This window comes from Trifolium pratense, linkage group LG2 (genome assembly GCF_020283565.1).
Source record: "Trifolium pratense cultivar HEN17-A07 linkage group LG2, ARS_RC_1.1, whole genome shotgun sequence".
Lineage (NCBI taxonomy): Eukaryota > Viridiplantae > Streptophyta > Magnoliopsida > Fabales > Fabaceae > Trifolium > Trifolium pratense.
In genome coordinates this window covers 39,949,096-39,971,026 of record NC_060060.1, presented here as the reverse complement: position 1 = coordinate 39,971,026, position 21,931 = coordinate 39,949,096, and the positions used below count along the sequence as shown (strand labels likewise).

At 34.8% G+C, this 21,931-nt stretch overlaps 2 protein-coding genes across 3 annotated transcripts; one reads left to right on the top strand and one right to left on the bottom strand.

The window, feature by feature from the left end:
* Nucleotides 1-603: 603 nt before the first annotated feature.
* LOC123909642 (pentatricopeptide repeat-containing protein At4g18520, chloroplastic) lies at nucleotides 604-4,372 on the bottom strand. Of its 2 annotated transcripts, none has more exons than XM_045960510.1 (4): nucleotides 4,107-4,372; nucleotides 3,203-3,603; nucleotides 2,919-3,087; nucleotides 604-2,719 (listed from the first exon to the last, which is right to left on the bottom strand). In XM_045960510.1, the coding sequence occupies exons 1-4, from the start codon at nucleotides 4,357-4,359 to the stop codon at nucleotides 939-941; spliced, it is 2,604 nt and encodes an 867-aa protein (XP_045816466.1). In that variant the 5' UTR covers nucleotides 4,360-4,372; the 3' UTR covers nucleotides 604-938. The 2 variants fall into 2 exon arrangements, with proteins under 2 accessions (XP_045816466.1, XP_045816467.1); XM_045960511.1 differs by having other exon boundaries at nucleotides 3,203-3,591; nucleotides 4,107-4,353.
* Nucleotides 4,373-14,976: 10,604 nt separating this feature from the next.
* Nucleotides 14,977-16,385, top strand: LOC123904695. The gene is made up of 2 exons (XM_045954324.1): nucleotides 14,977-15,933; nucleotides 16,377-16,385. Exons 1-2 carry the CDS (start codon nucleotides 14,977-14,979, stop codon nucleotides 16,383-16,385), a joined length of 966 nt encoding a protein of 321 aa, XP_045810280.1.
* The last annotated feature ends 5,546 nt before the right edge of the window (nucleotides 16,386-21,931 follow it).

Sequence of the window (21,931 nt, the reverse complement as noted above, 5' to 3'; positions counted from 1 at the left end):
TTATCTTACTTCAAAAAATTAAATATTAATTATGTCATCTCATATTTATATTCCAGTTGAATTGGTAATTTTACCCAATACTACAAACTCAATTACTTATTTACTTTTTTTTGCCACACAAAGTTAAAGTTAATTGTTATAAAATTAAACTATATATAACTTAAAACAATACTTTACATATAATAAAAGACTTAAAATCATCAATAATAGACTAGAAAGTAATATTTGCACTAATACTTAAACATATATATATATGGTGTCAAGCCTTGAAAGGTTCGCCGCTGAGTATGGTGTGCCCCGTTTACAAAACCGGATACCCCTTGGGACATAGCCCAAGTAATGACCTTATCATATATAAACATTACTAAAGTGAGTGTCGTACCTAATGTGGGACTTAACTTGAACTTTTTCAAATTCATACACTCTAGTTCTTCACTTGTGTTTATTTTCATACCAAGTTCTTCATACAAGTTGCTGTTCGAACAGTTCATAATTATCTCACAACTCACAAGGACTCACCAAAGGAATATATAAGATGTATTCATTAAATCTACTCATAGACAATGATAACATACATTGAAAATTTGAAATGTTCATACTATATTGGTTTCAACTTGAATCATAAGCATATAAATAAACTGTGCCTCGCATCTGGTGCAACTAGAATATATTGCTGATTCAACTTTCACATAGGGCATCGATGAGATAACAGAATAACCAAAGGGTATTTCAGAATCATCTTGTTAATGATTGGAATTTGGATGAAGAACACCCCAAATAATAAAGCTTGCGCAAGTTGAGGATTATAACAGGTCTTGTGTGTAACAGATAATAATTAGATGCCAATTTGAACAATAACAGAAATGAATGAATTCTATAAGATTTCTTTCCTCTATATCTAATTAGGTGTATCCTGTAGTCTACAATCTTGCAGAAGATTATGAGGAATGCAAGTCATGTGAAGAAGACTCAAGATCCCAATCAATGTCTCCGCAATCAATGCCACCGCACGCAGTAAGAACTGTCGCAAGAATATAATCATCCACCACAAAACCTTCAGCTCGCATTCTATACATGAGCTTTAGAGCCTTTCTACAATGCCCATTTCTTGCATAACCCAAGATCATGGCTTTCCAAGAAACCAAATTCCTCTCAGGCATGGTGTCAAAAACTTGAAAAGCATCCGCAATATATCCACATTTTGCATACATATATATTAAAGCACTGTTCACAAATACATTAAACAGTGCAGGGGTCTTGCTTGCATTGGAATGAATCAATTTTCCTTGCATTGGAGCTTCTAATTTTGCACATGCTTTCAAAGCTGATGAGTAAGTATAGGAATTAGGTAACACACCTTCCTCAATCATTTCGCGCAAAAACTCCAGAGCCTCAGTTTCAAGACCGAGCCTAGCACACCCGGAGATAATGGCAGTCCATGAAACAACATCCCTGAAAGGCATATGTTTGAGCACATTTAAAGCATGCGAGTATTCTTTACATCTGCAATAGAACCATACCAAAGTGCTTTCTATGTACATGTTAGTATGGACAATACTTTTGATTTTTTGTGCATGAACCTCTCTTCCAATGAGTGAAGACTTAATTGTGCCACAAGCCATCAACACACATACCACTGTCAATTTATTAACATACACTTTTTTCCTTTTCATTACTCGAAAAAAGTTTAAAGCCTCTTCGCTAAACCCATTTCGCACATATCCTGATATAATGGACGTCCAAGTAGCTGTATTTCTAACCCTCATTCTATCAAACACCTTTTTAGAACTCACAATCTCCCCGCATTTTGCATACATATCAATTAGACCAGTTCCTATAAAAACATCACTCTTGCAGATTTTCTTTATTATGGAGCCGTGTAGCTGTGTCCCATATTTCAATGCTTTATTTTCTCCACAAGCCTTTAGTCCAGCACATATAGTATATTCATTAGGAAAGTACCCGTCACCTAGCATCTGCGACAACATCAACAAGGCTTCATGTCCGAGCCCATGTTGGGAACAAGCAGTAATTATAGTTGTCCAACATATCACATCTCGTTTTTCCATACGATCAAACGTTCTAAATGCACTTGTTATTTCACCACATTTCGAATAAAAATTAACAATTGCACTGTCAACGATTAAATTCCTCCAGTTGCTTTTCAAGATACAGGCATGAATTTGTTTCCCCAATGCTAAATCCACTCTTTTACAACACAAATTCATGAAACAGACAAACATCTTACTATTTGGTTGAACCCCATGCTTAATTGAAGCATGAAATAACTCAAAAGCTTCATCATCCAAGTTATATTTTAAATACCCGTCAATAATAGCAGTCCATGTAACTGTATCTCTAATTGTCATGCCGTCAAACACTTTACGAGCCTTAGCTAACTTACCTAATCTTAAATAACTACAAATCAAATTATTATCAACATAAGTACTTGAACCTCTAAAACATTTCAAGACAATTGTGTGTACCCTTCCTACTTCTTCCACATCATAACACAATCGCAGCCAATGAGCTACTGATTCTGGATCAAAGCACTGACCTTTCTCAGCGAAATTGTCTATCTTCTGGTCGGAAGCATCCATGGGAGAATTGATAATGTCTTGAAAGTTCAACTCTGCAGCAATTAGTGCTTCGTTACTCTCAGTTGCAGTGTCGTGGACTTTTACCGCAGCCAAGCATGTGTTGTGAAGTTTTGCCAAATCTTTTCACATAAACATAACGGTGACACAAATACTAGATTAGGTAAAGTGTAAAGTATGAACTATCCAATAAAAGCGACTAATTTATTAACATGTAACAAGTACCAAATAAACCTAACCTAGACAAATTATGTGGCAATTAAATACTTAAAAGCTGAATAGCAAAAAAATTGACTCAGAATTGAAAGCATTGAATCTCACCAGTTTGTGCTTTTGGATTATCATTATAAGATTCGACTATTGTATGAAGATGGACAAAAAAATCTTTAGTGAAATCTTTACGATTTCTGGAGACAATGTCGGTAATTTCGGATGGAGTCCGTTTGATCATTTCAATAAGTTGATTGTGCCTCTGTATATCAGCATCTATCTGCAGAACAGAAGTAGTTAATAAATTTTTGCATTATCGAAGCCATAAACATGAAATTTAGAAAAATGGTATTATTATCTAAATATACAAAGTAGTATAATATAAAAAGACTGACCTCTTTAAGCTTATTTCCAAGCAATAGCATCCTGTTCTTCATCAACGGATCATTTTCATTGTCTGCTCTATCTCGACAGTGTCTGAAAAAGTCGAGTCTGATATGACTCCACTTAGTATTATTGTTAACTAACAACTTTCTCCAATCAGTTAATTCAGACTCATCCGCGATGAAAATCTCAATTAGCTTATCACAATCTCTAATCATTTGACTGTTATCCGAAAACCTTGTGTCGGCATTACCATTCATTCTCTCATCTCCTCCATTGGAATCATCACAAGAACAAGCAGAACCAGATGTACTCGCACACGACAACCCTTCACCAATGCAATTCGGCACCATCCTTATGTCGCGAGCACCAGCAGCAATTGGAAAAGAATGCTGTTGATCTGCTTGATCAACTAACAAGTTACCAAAATGACAGGAATTAGTAACTGTCTAGGACAATCAAGTTCAAGAGAGACAAGTGCATTGCATTTAGTAAATTAATTAAAGAATGCCGCCATAATTGGTTACCATTTACCTAGTTAGTTAGTTAGTTAGTTACATTGCTGATAAAATAGTAAATACCTTCAATTTAGTCTTTCATCTTTATCTTTTTTGCACAACATTTTAGTCTTTTTTTTTTTTTCTTTTCCGAATTTCAAACTTCAAATCTATGATTTTTTTCTTCAATTATAAATATATGTTATGCCACAAAATAAACCATAGATTTAAAGCTTGAAAAACCATATGCAAACATGAGCCAATGACTAAAAAGGACAAAAATGACGTGAAAAATATATAAATGACCAAATCGTTACCTGAGTGGAGTAATTTTGGCAATAATAAAAGAAAGTACATAAATAATTTTAAAAAAGAAAATATATTTAGAAAAACATGGAATGTAAAAGTAGTGACAGACCTTTGTGAGATAAAGAGCGAAGTAAATTAGTAGTGATGGATAAGGAGGAAGAGAAGGGAGAAGGTGGTTTATTAAGATTGAGAAACCTCGGGGGAAGAGAATAATAATAATAGAACGATTGAAGAAGAAGAGAAGTAGTTCTTAACTCCATTGAGAAAGAGGATAAGAAATTAAGAGGAGGAGGAGGAAGCTGTATAGTATAGTAGTAGTAGTTTTGAGCTGGTGGTGACTGTTGGTGAGTAGCATATGGCATAAGAACAAATAGGGGAAATGAAAAGAACAAGGGGATAACATTAGTTAACCAGCCGAGGCCGGATCCCCTCCATTACTCTTATCCTCCATTTAATCCACTTCCATAAACATATTTTCACCACGTGGCAATCAAGTTTTTTAACGGCTCAGATTCAAATAAATACACTTTTTTTCTTTTCATAACAACACAAGAACAACAACAATATACGATTAACGAGGAATTTTTATATTGGTTCATCCTTAACTAGGCTACTCTAATTCACTCATCAAAGTGATCGTTTGTTTTATCACAAAGACTTAATTCACTGACGTGGCTTCGTTCGTTTGTTTTATGCTAACGTGGCTTGTATACGTGGAAAAAAAATCATTTATATTTTTTTAAAAAATTTCACGTTAGATAATAAATTATTTTTTAAAAAAATATTTTTTTTCCTAAAATAAAAAAAACGAATTTTTTTATTTTGCACCAAAAATAAATATTTACTCCCAAATAAAATTTATTTTTAAAATTAAAATTTTAAATATTTATTTTCAAATCTTTTTTAATTAAAAAAAATAAAATCTTTATTTTTTAAAACCAAAACCATTTTATGTTAATCTTTTTGAATTAAAAAAAATAGAAAAAGTACCGTAAAAAAAATAGAAAAAGAAGTTTCAGTTTTCATCTTCTACCAAAACTATTTGCCATAGAACTAGAAATAAGAGATTCTCTTGTTGGAACAAATCTGTCTTGATAGTTTAATTGAACTATTTACAACAACAGCAGCAAAAATCTTCAAATTGTTACAGCAAAATAAAATAATTAGTAAGACAATAATAACATACATACTCCCTCCATCCCAAAATATATAAACAAATATGAGTCAAGAAACTTGATGTCTTTGATTAAAGATTTGAACCAAATACATTCATTTTTGTTGACCAACTTTTATTTATATTTTGGGACAAAAGGAGTATATTTGTTCAATAACATTTAAAATTATTATTTCTAACCAAAAAAAAGTCCAAAATTATTATATTTTTACGAATGCAAGCTAACTCATTCATGACGGTGTGAAGAACTATATATATATATATATATATATATATATATATATATATATAAGTGTTTGTTAATTTTTTAAAAAAAAATTGAATTTCTAGCCCCTGCTTTTGGCACGGGTGTCCAAAACTAATAGATTTATATTTTTTTATAACATACACATAGATTTTTTCTTCAATAAAATGTCTAGTTCATTTTTATTTTATTTTTTACAAATTTAGTTCATGTTCCTTAACTGTCAAAATTTACTAGTACTAGATCTTTGTATTGAAGTAGTGGGTGGGGACGAGAGGTATCATTTTTGTATTGACAAATTTAATTGTTTTTAACGCAATTTGTCAAAAATAAATTGTTTTTAACGTAACCGGCCTTTTGAATCAGTCCAAACATAGATCATTTTTTATTATTTTATTTTAAAAAAATCGAATACATTATGTGCACAATTGCAGAGATTAATTTCTCGAGTCTTATAGGACCCAAATCGACAACAAACTCTCCTAAGAATTTTAACGTTGCTGCTTGTCCAAGTCAGAAATCGAACCCAAACTCTTAGTTAAGCTAGAAAAAGTCTATCTCATCTCATCTAAACTATATCGGTATCATGAGATCAAGTTTTGTCCAAACTATGTTTGACCTTCATATAATATATAATATTAAACTAAATGACCTCAAAAGATCCACCATATGAATGATGATTAACCCAAGATAAATCTTTATTTGTCTCAATTCCATGCCCAAATCACCACCACTCTCTTCTCTTTGTTATCTTTGAATTCTATAAATAAATTCTCTAAATATTGTTTTATTGTACCTTCAATTTGTCTCACATAACCACATGATTTCCCTCAGAGAATTTCTCACACAAGAAGGCTTCAACCAAAAGAACAAACTATCAATGGAAACAAAAGAGGTAATATCAACATCAATCCCTTTACCTTCAAGCAACTCCCATGATCAGAAAAACATTGATTGCTCCAACCAAAAGTTAGAAAAAGGGTCTTTGACTTTGTCATTTGATTGTTCAGCCTCCAAAAAATCGAATTTGAAGCCGTTGGTTTCACCGGATTCAAGAAGTGAAGGACCACCTATGGATGCAGTTGCAATCAGAGCTTTGACTAGTATCATCAGTGATGACTATATTGGAAGATATATCAAAGATGATTTTTTCAGAAAAACAATATTTGAAAAATGCAATTCTTACTTGGTCAGAAGAAGAAAAAATGGTTCAGAATCAGATAAAGAGAATGAGATTCTTGTAAACATGAAACTAAGCATGAAGAATATTGACAAGTTAGTAGATGATCAAAAAGGGACAACAAAAAAGTATCTAAGGATCAAATGCTTGAAGAATTCAATTGATCTTTTAACCATAATTGTTTCATTGAATTCCAATAGGTTACAAGATGCAACAACATGTGGAATACCAAATTCTCATCTCTGTGCTTGTGGTGAACTCTATATGGCAATAGTTTACAAGCTTCAGAATAACAACAGGGTTTGTGCTAGACATCTAATGCAAGTGTTCTATGATGCTCCATTTTTTGCTAGAACCTACTTGGTTCCTGAATTTTGGGAGCATTTGTTTCTTCCTCAACTTCTTCATCTTAGAATTTGGTATACCGAGGAGGTCGAAACAATTTCAGATTCAAATGAATCTGATGGTGAGAAGGAAAAGAAAATGAAGTATTTGAGGAGAGTGTACAATGATAAATTGGATATAGGAACTGTTATGTTTGCTGTGTATTATAAGCAGTGGCTTAAAGTTGGGACTAAAGAGCCTCCTCTTCCTGTTGTGTCATTGCCATCAAGACCTTAACTAATAAGCGTCCGTTAAATCGTTCGGGAGAATCTGAGTTTGAATCATAGGTGAAACAGTTCGTGGTTAGACGTTACTTACCTCCCGGTTGAAGTTCGTATTACCAGAGTTCATTCTCCTGAAAACCAAAAGGTTAAGACTGAATTATTTTCAACATGACCAAATAGCAGATCATCGAGAAGGAGTTGAGATCATACTTCTTTATTGATAATCTCCTTGAAACTGTGACGAACCCCTAATTTTTTAAGTTTCTTATCGGTGTGGGCTAAACACAATGCACAATTTGTTCATTTACCTTGGGAGTGTCTACTTTAAGAACTCCCTTTGATTGCAATAGTACTATTGCTGCTTGATCTTATGCCTAATTATCAAATATGTTAATTTGACTTTCTTTGTTTTCAAGCTTTTAGAAAATTAGTTAATTAACCTTAATCATTATTATGTGATAAATTGAATTTAGCATAAGCAAGAGTTCACGAATGACTCTCATTTCTAAATTCATTCCCGACGATCCTTGAATTAGACTATTAGAAATTTTTGAAGCACAGACACTCATCAAATTAGATGTGTCCGACACGACACCAATATTTATGATTACATAAATTATATTTTTATTTTAATTATTATCAGTGTCGACGTGTCGGTGTCCATGTCATATTTGGTATCTATGCTTCGGAACAAGTTGATAGGAGATCCTCTTTTTTGCCCCACGTGGCCTCTTTCTCGATCCGAAAAGTGCATTGTTGGAACTGGATTGAAATGCTTCCTCTCCCCCTCTAGCTGAAGGAGGCCTAGAAAGTTAGAAAATCGACTAGAGCTAAAAATATTCTTCACATTTTTGCTTTCGTTTTTGCCATCACTATTAATGATTAACCAAAAACGTTTAACCAAGCTGCTCCAAATGAGTCATGGATTCAAGCCATGAACATTGAACTTGAAGTACTTCACTAAAACAACATATGGTGTATTACTGATCTTCAGGGCCGGTTCCGAGATTTTGGAGGCCCAGGACAAATAATAAAAATGGACTCCTAATAAAAAATTAAATTAAAAAAATATTATTTATTTAAATTATAAATACTAAATAGTATTAACAACATAAAAATAGTCATTTATCTGTGTAACTAACATAAAGATAAGTTCATTCCACAATAAAAATTGCAACTTAATTTTATAAATTAATTCTTTATTTTCAAAGAAATAATAAAATGTAGATTTAAAAAAAAATAGTGAAGTTATTTATAAATTATAGAGTGAGTTTTTTTTTTAGAAAAAACTCCCCATGTTAAAAAAGGAAACAATTTTAAAAATAGTTAATGAAATGTTCATTATAAATTGGATTACATTAAATGTACCCAAAAGAAAAGATTACAACAAAATAAAAGTAAACAAAAGATTGGATTACTATTATAAAAAACTAGCGGGTCAGGCGCGCCGCGCCTGCCTGTGTCTAACTTATGTACCAAAAAAAAAAAAAAGATACGCCTTATGTTATGGTGAGTTTGTTAATAAAAGAATTTTGTTGCTACTAAAAAAAAGCAAAGGTAATGTTGGTATTATGAAAATTCTACCCCAAAACTCATGTATTCTTTTTATATATTACTAGCGGGCCAGGCAGGCGCGTTCCGCGCCTGCCTGTGTCTAACTTATGTACCTAAAAAAAAAGATACGCCTTATGTTATGGTGAGTTTGTTAATAAAAGATTTTTGTTGCTACTCAAAAAAAGCAAGGGTAATGTTGGTATTATGAAAATTCTACCCCAAAACTCATGTATTCTTTTTATATATTATAGTATAGAATAGATATAGATGAAAAAACCATAAAAAAAAGAGAGGAAGTTAAGGGCAATTATGGAATAATTAAAAAAGCATAAAGGAAGTTAAGGGCAAAATGGACCAAAAAAAATCCAGCCCAAACTCCCTTATCCCCTTTATATATTGTTATAGATAGTATAGAATAGATATAGATGAAAAAACCATAAAAAAAAAAGAGGAAGTTAAGGGCAATTATGGAATAATTAAAAAACCATAAAGGAAGTTAAGGGCAAAATGGACCAAAAAAAATCCAGCCCAAACTCCCTTATCCCCTTTATATATTGTTATAGATTATATATTGTTATAGATAAAATAAAAAAGATTGGATTACAATAAATGTACCCAAAAGAAATGGATTACAACAAAATAAAAGTAAACAAAAGCATTAAGTGAGAATTGAACACACACAATCTCGGTACTTAACTCATGCAATAACCACTAGGCCAACATTTAATTTGTGTTCAAGATTCGCAGAACCAATACTTGACTACAATTACTTTGATGGGCCTGAAAAAAAAGTATTGAGGCCCCCAAAATTTGGAGGCCCTGAACTCGGGCCCTGCCTGTCCTGGCCCAAAATCGGGTCTGTTATTTATTCCTCTCACCCTCTCATTTTAAAACTCCTCTTCCTTAAAAGTTCCCATATATATATTAGTAGACATACTTTGCCGAAACGCGTAAACAAACAATCATATGCTATATTGTTGGTGATTTGTGCTTTTCTTTTCTGGCTGTTGTTCTAACACAAGTGATAGTACCATTAAAAATGTCACCATATATACAATTGCTTTTTTGAATCCACTAGACATACATGAATAATGACGATAAAACAAAATCACATTAAGATTACTTATTGATGTAAATGCCTCACTTTCATATAAATAGCATTTTATATTGTGAGAAAAATGTTTCTTACATGAAAATTAGGGATGGCAACGGGCGCCCATGAGTGCGGGTTTGACACTTACCAAACCCACACCCGAAATCATCACCCAAACCCAAACCCAAAGGCTGTTCGGGTGGCAAAACAACACCCACGCCCACACCCATTGGGTTCGGGTTTTTTCCACCCAAACCCAAACTCGTAGCACATTTGAAAATAATTTGCAAATTTAAGAAATTAAATTCCAACATACACTTTGAATTAAATTATAACTAAAATTAAGGTCTTCCAAGAAAATTCAAACATAGACTTTCAAGAAATTACATCATAGACATTCAAGAAATTAAATTACAACTAAAATTTAAGGTCTTCCAAGAAAATTGAGGGAGACTATGGGGGTAATTAGGTAATTATAAAATATTTCGGGTGGGTGTATGGGTTTCGGGTGTGGGTTTGACTGATACCAAACTCACACCCATATTATCGGGTGTCACCCAAACCCAAACTCAAACCCAGTCAAATCGGGTTTCGCCCGTTGACTTAGGTTTGGGTTCGGATGGGTCTCTCGGGTTTGGGTTTTTTTGTCATCCCTAATGAAAATGAGACATTTACAGCAATGAGAATATTATGGATGACTAAGATTTAAAAAACCCATTAAGTCACTCGCGAATCCTCAATCAATTCAATTCACACTATCTTCTTTTTTTTTTTTTTTTTTTTGGTACATCTTCGCACTATCTTCTTAATACACAACAACATAGCGCTGCCATGACAGTGACTTGTTCATCAAATTCTCTTCCTCTCCAAAACCAAACCTGCAACCCCAAAACTCAATCGGTGCTAACATAAAAACCACATGTCCACATCCTCTCAAGCATCCCAAGAAATGCTGGGTTGTTGATACAATTTGTTTTGATGGCTCCTCTTATCTTGCAATAAAAGTTTGATGGTTCCCATAATTTATATTTAAAGACTCAATTTGGCACTGTATGACGTTAGACCGAAAGTTATTAGTTTTGACTTTTATACTCAGTAATCTATAATGATCCCCACATCGAAAGTTTAGTAAAAATGAGGAGAAAATCATCTATAAAAAGAGCAAAGTTAAGTGAATTGGTAGTGTTGGAAGTTGAATTATGGTGTATTAATTGATTAATAACGCTGTTCTTAATAATTTAGTTGGTTTGTGAGACCAATAAAAAGTTTGAGTTGTTTTTTAACCATAGTTGTTGTTGGTTCATTTGATTCAAGCTAATGAGTTGAACCAGACAAAGTTGTTGTGTCTATATCTTTGCCACTATTCCAACGTCATAGATGTGCTAGTGGGAGATAAATTGATAATACATTGAGATTTTGTTTGTTCCAAAGATCATTGCAATAATTAGTTGCATGCATTTTGATTGGCACAATGAATCCCATGTTTTCATGATGTTTCTTCTATTCTAGGTGTAGGCAGGACTATACTATTCCAAGTCAATTGATTGGTTGCATGTCAAAGCTTTGTTTGTTGTAAAATTGATTGGAGTAATAATTATGCCAGGGATGATCATTGTTGCACACAAAATTGCAGGCTTCATTTGCATGCATTTTGATTGGATGATGATATTTGATTTTCGGATACCTCTAGCTAATTGTATTAAAGCATACTCTCTTCATCCCAAAATATAAGCAAAAGTGAGTCAAAAGAACTTGGTGTATTTGGTTAAAGATTTGGGTCAAATACATTCATTTTTGTTGACCAATTTTTACTTATATTTTGGGACGGAGGGAGTAATTTTTAAGTGCTAGATAGAAATTAGAGCACAAATTTTTAGTTCTACGTATGAATTGTCAATTTTTTTGAGATTTCAAAAGCCTAAATTAGCAACTCTTCAACTATAAGCTATCAATCATACGCTAACTTATCAGCTAACTACTATTTTTACCAAACAGAGCCATAGACCACCTAATGCCGAAGATCTAACTTCAATTATTTTAAAAAGAAGCTTGGAATAAAAAAAACAATGAAAATGAAAAAGCTTCATAGTTGTTTCATATGTAATTTGGTTTTGTTTTTCATACTATTGATTTCAGAATCCAGAAAGCCATGAACAAAGTTTTCAGGGGTATAAGTGAAAGGAATCCAAAACAAGTATCTCTGCATTGATCTGAATATCATCTTTATAGCCTGAAACGTTTCTCAGTTGGCTCTCCACATATTTACTGTGTGTTTGGTCAGCGGCGAAAAAAATTGAGTTTGACAGATTTGATTTTGGAAAAAAGTGAGTTTAGCATAATTAATTTATGTTTGGATACATTAATGTAAAAGTGATTCTCACCATTTGATGTTGTTTATAATTTGAATCAAATTTAATTTTGTCTTATTTTTGTTGAAATTGGCCCTCTATCCTTTATACTTTTTTAATAAAACTTTAAATTTAATAAAATTGTATAAAGATAAAAAAAAAAAAACATTTGTGTGAAAAACAAATAGTAAAATATAAAGCAACTTGATTAGTTTAAGTTTTTAACATCAAACTAGTTTAAAGACCCGTGCATTCGCACGATCCATTGATTTTTATTTGATATATAAGTTTGTCATTATATTAAGGTAGGAAATTTATTTAGAATTAAATATTTAAAAATTATTATATAATATTGTTAAAATATAAGTGAAATTATTTTGTTTTTCCTTGTAAATTTATTTATTCAATTTTTTATGTTTGAGTGTCCCGTGTATATTTTTAATAAAAAATTATAAGTTTTATTAGGAATATTTAGGATAATTTAGTAAGTTTGATATTATTTAACTTTATTATTATTAGTGGTTAGTAGCAAGCTTGATAGTAATATTGTTTATGTTTCTTTTCTTTTTTTGATGAAAAATATTGTTTAGGTTTTTTTTATAAAGTATTTTTTTATTAATTATTTATGTATATTCTTATTTTTATGCGGTTTATTCTTATTTTTTCTATATTTTTTCTATAATTTTTTATTGACTAAACTTTCTATAATGTTTATGCGTATAAATTATTTTGTTTTGTTTCTATCTATAATTTGTTTTGTTCCTATTTTTAAGTATATTAATTTTTTTTGTATTTATCTTATATTTTTTCTATATATTTGTTTTTTTTTATTGGGTAAATAGTGTTATACCCCTGCAAAATAGACGAGTTTTGCGTTACCTCCATGTAAATTTTTTTTTGAGATTACCCCCTGCAATGTCAAGATTCCTTGCGTTACCCCCCTGGCTCAACAAATGGGCATATGACATGGACGAATCTTGATGTGGCATGACACGTGGAAATTAATTTATTTTTTATTTATTTTTAATTGTCAACTCAGTAATTATTTATTTTGTGCAGGTACCCGTGTCCGTACCCAAAATGCGGGTTTTTACCCTAACCTTCGCTTTTAAATATAAGATCATATTGTAATTTTTCTTTGTTCATTTTTATAAGACTCTTTTTAAATTTCAAAGATATTAATTATTTACGAACATATCCCTAATTAAAATGCATATTTTTCTACCTGGACTGGGCAATGGGCTTAAGAAAATATCCAGTAAGCCCAATTAGAGTAAAAAAGGATTATAAGCCCAAATCAAGTAAACCCAAAAATACCCAATAGGCGATTAGAAGCTAGGGCGTGACCTGCAACTCTAAGGCGACGCCAAAAAGGGTGGATTCTGTGTTACTGAAAATATCTTCTCCTTCCTTGTATCAACCGCTAACTTAAGAAGGAAGAAATAAACTTCTCGCAACCGCCATAACTTGGAGACCAAGGTTCTCATCCCTATTTTCACGCCATACCACCGAAGAAGATGCTAAGGACCGGATTTTTAGGAGCCCTTGCTTGGAGAAGAAGACTAGAAGCTCTATAAATAGCTCCATACTCTCATTTGTAAAGAAAGGGGAATTTCTGACTTATTAAACTCCCAGGGTTGTTGGGATTGAACTGAGTGTAATCACACCATTTGATTAATAATACAAACCCCCTTGTTTTTTACCAGAACATTTTGGCGCCCACCGTGGGGCTGCGGTAAAATCATTTGATCCCAGCCTATCACAGCAACTAGACGAAAAATCAAACATCTTCACATGGCTGGAGAACATGGAAACAACGATAGCTCTAGCGTTAACACCTTGCAAGCCGCCGTTGTAGAAATACGGCGCTTACAAACTCAGATTGCGGCCATCGAAGCCGAGAGAACTAATGAGAAAGAGAAAGCGAAATTGATTTTGGAGGAGGAGGAGGGAGAGGGCGTCATGGACGTACAACCCTTAGCACAACACTTGTGGGATGCCCAAGTGGTGGAAACAATCAAGGTTCCTCACCTTCCTACCTTCGACGGAAAGACGGATCCAAGGGAGCACCTGATGGCAATTGGGACACAAACCGCCATAATCAATGCTTCGGAACATCTAAAGTGTAAATTACTAGCCGGCACCTTCAAGGACGTCGCCTTGCGTTGGTACATGAACCTTCCAAGAAACTCAATTGAGAGTTATGCTGACTTTCATAAAAAATTTATTCACCAGTTCGCTGGATCGAAACACGTGAAAGTCACATCAACCAGTCTTTTCTCCATCCGCCAAAACCATGGCGAATCATTGCGTAACTTCCTCGCCAGATTTAGCGAAGCCACCATCAAAGTCTCAAATCCAAATCAGGAGATGTTCGTGGCAGCCTTCCACAATGGGCTAAGGGCGGGACATTTCAATGAGTCCTTAGCCCAAAAGCCAGCCTCGTCAATGCAAGAGGTGAACAAGAGGGCGGAGTGTTATATAAAGGGCGAAGAAAGTAACGCCGAGAAAAGGCAACGAGACGTTAAGGAGAAGGAATACGTGGGTCGTGCCACTAGAGCGCCCGAACACCCACGACCAAAATCGGGAGGCCACCTAGGAGACCCATGGCAGAGGCATCATGGGAAGCCCTACCGCCAACCGCCCAGAAGAGAATTCAGGAGTCATCCCGCCAATGAAGACCTCACGCCATTAAACGCCTCAAAGGTTTACGTCTTAAATGAGATTCTGGCCACTGGTTTGGCAAACCTCCCCCCAAGAAGAACCAGTAACATCCCCATGGGGCTGGACGATAACGCCTGGTGCGCATATCACAGGTGTAGAGGTCACTCCACAGAAAAATGCTTCCGCTTAAGGGATTTAATCGAAGAACTGATAAAAAGCGGACACCTTCGCAAATTCATTGACGACGCCGCCCAAGGGCGGGTTGTCGTGCCAAAAGTCCCCCGGCAGGAGCCACGAGATCCTCCTGGGCCAAACAGAGAGCCTCCCAAGGGGAGAATCTCCGTGAATACAATAGCAGGAGGATTCTCAGGCGGGGGCGAATCAAGCTCAGCAAGGAAAAGGTATGTACGCCGAGCTATCTCGGAAATATACCTCGTAAGTCAGCCTCAGCCATTAAACGTCCCAGATTTGGCATTCACGGCAAAGGATGGTTTGGAGGTAGCACCCCATGACGATGATCCATTAGTGATACAAGTCCAAATTTTGAACTGTGATGTAAAAAGAGTATTGATAGATTCAGGGAGTTCAGCGGATATTATGTACTGGGAAGCTTTCAAGGCCATGCAATTAGCAGAAGAGCAATTGCAACCCTACTCCGGAACCCTGGTCGGGTTCTCTGGCGAACAAGTGGACGTAATGGGTTACGCCTCCCTTCTTACCACGTTTGGAGAAGGCAGCAACGCCAAAACTATCAAGGTGCGATACCTGGTAGTTAAAACTCCTTTTACCTCCTATAATATTATTATAGGAAGGCCCGCCTTTAACACATTGGGGGCGGCCATGTCCACTCTATACCTAGCGATAAAATACCCCCTTGATAATGGGGGAGTAGGGACGGTAAGGGGCGATCAGATTCTCGCCAAGAAATGCTACGAGTCTAGCTTAAAGATACGACACCGAAATTCCAGCGCAAGCGGGAAATTCGAAAGAAGACAAGCCGCAATTCCAGGCGGCATAAACATCATAGAGAGCGCAGACATGGATCCGAGGGAGGAATTTCAAGATCGAAGGGTAAGCCCTATAGAAGACCTGGAGCAAGTTCAAATTGGCGATCACCCCCACCAGACAACCAGCTTGGGAACAGCGTTGCCCAGCGAGGAGAGGAGACGAATCATCAAAATCTTGAAGGATAACGCTGACCTATTCGCATGGAAGCCTTCAGATATGCCAGGGATTGACGAAGGGGTGATAACACATAAGCTTTCAATATCACCCAACACAAAACCAGTCTCCCAAAGAAAGAGAAAGGTAGGAGAAGAAAGACGAGTCGCCATAACGGAAGAGGTAGAAAAGCTAAAGGAGGCTGGATTCATCGAAGAAATAAAATACCCCTCATGGTTGGCAAACGTCGTCATGGTGAAAAAGGCCAACGGAAAGTGGAGAATGTGCGTGGACTTCACAGATTTAAACAAGGCATGTCCCAAAGATCCATATCCTCTGCCCAACATTGACAGGTTAATTGATGGCGCCTCGGGGTGCAAGATGCTGAGTTTTATGGACGCCTACTCCGGATACAATCAAATAAAGATGAACCCCTCCGACGCCTGCCATACAGCCTTTATGTCGAATACCTGCAACTATTTTTACAACGTCATGCCTTTTGGATTAAAGAATGCGGGAGCAACATACCAAAGGTTGATGGACAGGGTCTTTGCTGAGCAAATAGGGAAGAATCTAGAAGTATATATCGACGACATGGTAGTAAAAACTTCCGAGGGAAGTCGCCATGATGATGATCTGTTGGACATCATGGGATCAGTAAGAAAGTACAACATGAGACTAAACCCAGCGAAGTGTTCCTTTGGAGTGCAAGCCGGAAAATTCTTAGGATTTATGCTCACCAGCAGAGGAATAGAGGCTAACCCCGAGAAATGCCAAGCCATCATAAACATGAGGAGCCCTACATCCGTGAAAGAAGTACAAACCTTGACAGGCAGAATAGCGGCACTATCCAGATTCCTATCATGTGCGGGCGAAAAGGGTTTCCACTTCTTCGCATCTCTTAGGAAAAATGAGAGATTCTCCTGGACACCAGAATGTGAAGAAGCCTTCAAACAATTAAAAGAGTTCTTGGCATCACCGCCCATCTTGACACGCCCATTACCAGGTAACACCCTTTACCTATATCTCGCAGTTTCGGATAGAGCTTTGAGTTCAGCTCTAGTTCAAGAAATAGAGGGCGAAGAAAAACCTATATATTTTGTAAGTAGAACCTTAAGGGGAGCAGAAACAAGGTACCAAAGAATAGAGAGGTTATCCCTCGCGGTAGTTGTCACAGCCAGAAAGTTAAGGCAGTACTTTCAAAGCCACCAAGTAGTTGTTAGAACAGATTACCCTATCAAGAACGTCCTCCGAAAGCCAGACTTGGCAGGAAGGATGGTAGCGTGGTCCGTGGAATTATCAGAATTTGACATCACCTTCTCGCCTAGAGGGGCCATTAAGTCACAAAGACTAGCTGATTTTGTATTGGAAATGTCTACTCCGCCAACAACAGAGAAAGCGGCGTTTTGGACACTCTCAGTTGACGGGGCCTCCAATGTGCGAGGAAGTGGAGCCGGAATAGTACTGGAAGGACCGGATGGCGTTATGATAGAACAATCACTACGTTTCGCCTTCAAAGCTAGCAACAACCAAGCGGAATACGAGGCTTTGATAGCAGGAATGAAGTTAGCAAGCGATATGGAGGTAAAGGAGCTAAGAGCCATGAGTGATTCCCAACTGGTAACCAACCAAGTATCAGGGAAGTTTCAAACGAAGGAGCCGCAGTTAATCAAATACGTGGAGAAGGTGCAAAACCTAGCTAAGCATTTCGATTCGTTCGAATTAGTTTATGTTCCCCGCGAACAAAACATGAGAGCAGATCTATTGTCAAAGCTGGCGAGCACCAAAAAACCAGGAGTACAAGAACGTGCGCCAGAAAGTGGGGAGGAACGTGATGAAACTCTTCCCGCGCTACAGGTTTTAGAGGGAAAATTCGAACCCTACTCAAGCACTTCATTCCTTTGGACCTCGTGCTTGGGGGGCTGTGGACTGGGCAATGGGCTTAAGAAAATATCCAGTAAGCCCAATTAAAGTAAAAAAGGATTATAAGCCTAAATCAAGTAAACCCAAAAATACCCAATAGGCGATTAGAAGCTAGGGCGTGACCTGCAACTCTAAGGCGACGCCAAAAAGGGTGGATTCTGTGTTACTGAAAATATCTTCTCCTTCCTTGTATCAACCGCTAACTTAAGAAGGAAGAAATAAACTTCTCGCAACCGCCATAACTTGGAGACCAAGGTTCTCATCCCTATTTTCACGCCATACCACCGAAGAAGATGCTAAGGACCGGATTTTTAGGAGCCCTTGCTTGGAGAAGAAGACTAGAAGCTCTATAAATAGCTCCATACTCTCATTTGTAAAGAAAGGGGAATTTCTGACTTATTAAACTCCCAGGGTTGTTGGGATTGAACTGAGTGTAATCACACCATTTGATTAATAATACAAACCCCCTTGTTTTTTACCAGAACACTACCATTTGTAATAAAATTCTAAAAAACATTAAATTATTATTTATCTTGAAGGATAAAATTATAAAAATAATACTAATTATCAACAATTTATTTTTTTTACTAAATAATTGTCAACAAATTTAATACTCAACCAATTTCCACAATTTTCTCAAAGGGGTATTTAAGGACGAAGATAATAATATCTAACATATGCATGAGGTGAGGTAGGGGGGAGAGTGGTTTGGGGAGCATATTTCGAAAAAGGTGGGGGATGAGTGTTATACTTTTTTCTAGACCGATCCTTGGATGAACGAGATTTCTTTGTGTGAGAGGTTTGGGAGGTTGTTTGACATGGCAGAGAACAAATCGGCTTCAGTGGCTAGGATGTTCTCGTTAGGGATATGGCTTGCTTATGTGTGGGTTGTCGGAATGAATGATACCAAATATTGTTTCGCGGCTCAACAAATTCTTTACATCAGATGTTGGACAAGATCAAATTTTTTTTCTATAGGTGGTTGAAAGCGACGAGTAGTACTTTAGCTTTAAACTGTCATAGTTGGTGGTCTAGTCCTATACTTTGTTTGAGCCTTGTATAGTTCTATAGTTCTTTTTTATTCTTGTATTGTGACTCTCTTGTAACATTTTTTAGTCTCTTTTTGCACATCTTGTGCTGAGGAGATTATATATATATATATATATATATATATATATATATATATATATATATATATAGATGTAGTACTAACTTTCTAGTATTTTTTTTTTTTAAATAATAATAATAAAAAGAGATCTGCTATATGGTGTGAACTGTGAACACACTCACGAAAATTCACGGAGGCACGCTAAATCACTTCCGACCGTAGATTGTTTATAATTTTTTTTAATTGATAGAGGAAATGATAAAGTCATTAAAAATTCACATATACAAAGTAGAATGATCGGAGTTCGAACCCCAGTGCTGACGTCTGATACTAGCAATTTCGATATTTCTACCAATTGAGCTAGGTTTTGTATACAATTACTTACAATTATTACTAGTTTATGAAAAACCTTGTTTTTTTTTTTTTTGATAAGCATGAAAAACCTTGTTTAATTTGCTATGAAAATTCACCGTTTGTGCTTCACCGCTTAAACCATTAATGTAAATTCACCGTTTGTGCTTCACCGCTTAAACCATTGATGTAAATACATTTTTTAAGGGTCTCGTTAACAAGTGCTCTAAGGACATATGTTAAGGAGCTTAAAATGGAAATTTTGCATTGGAAAAATCAAGATTTTGACTTTGTAAAAGTTGAATGCATAACTTTTGAGACTAATTTTCTACATTAAGTATCTTAAAATGTGCCTTTAGGACACATGTTAGTTTTTTTTTTCTTTTTTTTTAATTATCTTAGTATAACTTCATTTAAAGTTTGTCGGTGCATTATGCATGTGAGGATGAAAGAGAGCGGAAGCACCGAAAAAAAAAAAAGAGACTTTCTGAAAGCACCAACGCATGAAACACACTCTTGTGAGTCATTTCGTGAGTTTTTAACGAAATTTGCTTCGTACCAATTAGCATTTTTCTAATAAAAATAACAATAAAGATTTTTTTTGACTTAATAATAAAGATTATATTTAGTCAAACAAATAAAGATTATTTGGATAGTACTTTGTTTTAATAATTTATAGTGGTACATATTTTAAACTGTATGACAGAGCACTAATCAGCATTATTTTTAATTATATTAAGGATTTAATTGATATTCACCGACAGTGTAAAATAATATTACACTATCGATTAATATCAACCATGTTTTCCGCCATATCACTTCATTTTACCTCATTTTCTTGACATGACATGATAAAATGATGATTATTTATTGGACGATCGTGTAAAACTATTTTACACCGTCGGTGCATATCAATTAAACTCTTATATTAATGCATGACGTAATTGATACTTGATGACGTGAGACAAAAAAAGTATAGAGAAGTCAGTCAATGGAAGATTGGGTAGAAGCTAACAAATGACATAGGTTCACACCTTCCCTTCCCCCTCGTAATACCCGATATATCTACTCCCATTTTCCTCGCAATTTCTTCTCATTTTATTCTTAACTTCTTCATTCAAAAAATATACAGTACTAGTAGTAGTATATTCTTAACTTCTCTTGTTTACACCGAACATTTCATTTCTCTCTAACACACCCATCTCATAAATAGGATCAGTGGCGGAACCAGGAATAAAAACGCGGGTGGGCCGCTAAAATAAACTATAATATTGCAAATTAAAATTTAAGTAGTACAACTTATCAAAAAAAAAAAATTAAGTAGTACATATAAAAATAAAGTTGATACTAGAAAATTAAACTACATACCTTAAAATAACACTCTACGTGTATCTAGCGACGCGAAATCATCAATAATACAATCTGAACTAATACTTGCACTAATGAAAGCTTCAGGTACGGCGGTGTTAAACTTAAAGAACAGAGCGCGAATGAAAGAAGGAAAACATAGTATTTCTTTTCATATAATTTTTTTCAGGGGTAGTATAGTAAATTCCCATGGTATGAAATTTTTTTTTTTTTTTGGGGTGGGCCGTGGCCCACCACAGCCCCCCCTAGGTCCGCTGCTGAATAGGATAGAGTTTAATTGTTGTGCATTGTTGATGTAAATTTTTTTACACATACATTTAATGACGCATTGCCTCATCATTTAATGAATGTGACACATCATGTGTTTTTAATTATCATACATGATGTGTCGGTATATTATTTAACGCATGTGTAAAATAACTTTACACCGACAGTGCATATAAATTAAATTCAATAATATAAACGTCACATGATATTTATTTATCATATTAGATTTAAGAACAATTATATTATGAGGTCTATTTATGAGTAAAACATAAATATCGGATAGAACGGTACATGATAGAATACGACAAGAAAAACATTTAAATTATTGAATAAATTTTATGTTGTACAATATTTGGTATATAAATAGTTATTTTGACATTTTAAATAATTTGTGCAAATGACAAAAAGTTATTCCGTAAATTTTTATTTGTCCCTTGACGGGTAAGAGTTTTGGCTCGGTCAAGAACAACTATGTTATTCTTAACTATTTATACAATTATTATAGATTCCTTATATTATAGGTAATTTTATTAAGACATGTCGAATACTAAATTTAGTATTAGTCGGAATTTGAAGTAATTGAATATAAAATTAATATACCAAATGGAAATAATAAAATATTTGAATAATATTAAATATATAAAATAAAATCTAAAACAAAAAAATTAGTATAAAATGAAATAAATTTAAATGTATTTAAAGTTAAAAGGATTTTATATATATAATCGGAGGCAAACATGCTTGTGTGGATTTGACTGAAGTTTCTCCACTTGCAGGAAGAGAGATTGAAGATTTTACTGTTGAACAGACATCCCTAAAAATCGTTTCAAGTAAAGTGGCAAAACATGAGAAAACATGCTCTAACAATTAATATGTTCTTATCCCATTTGC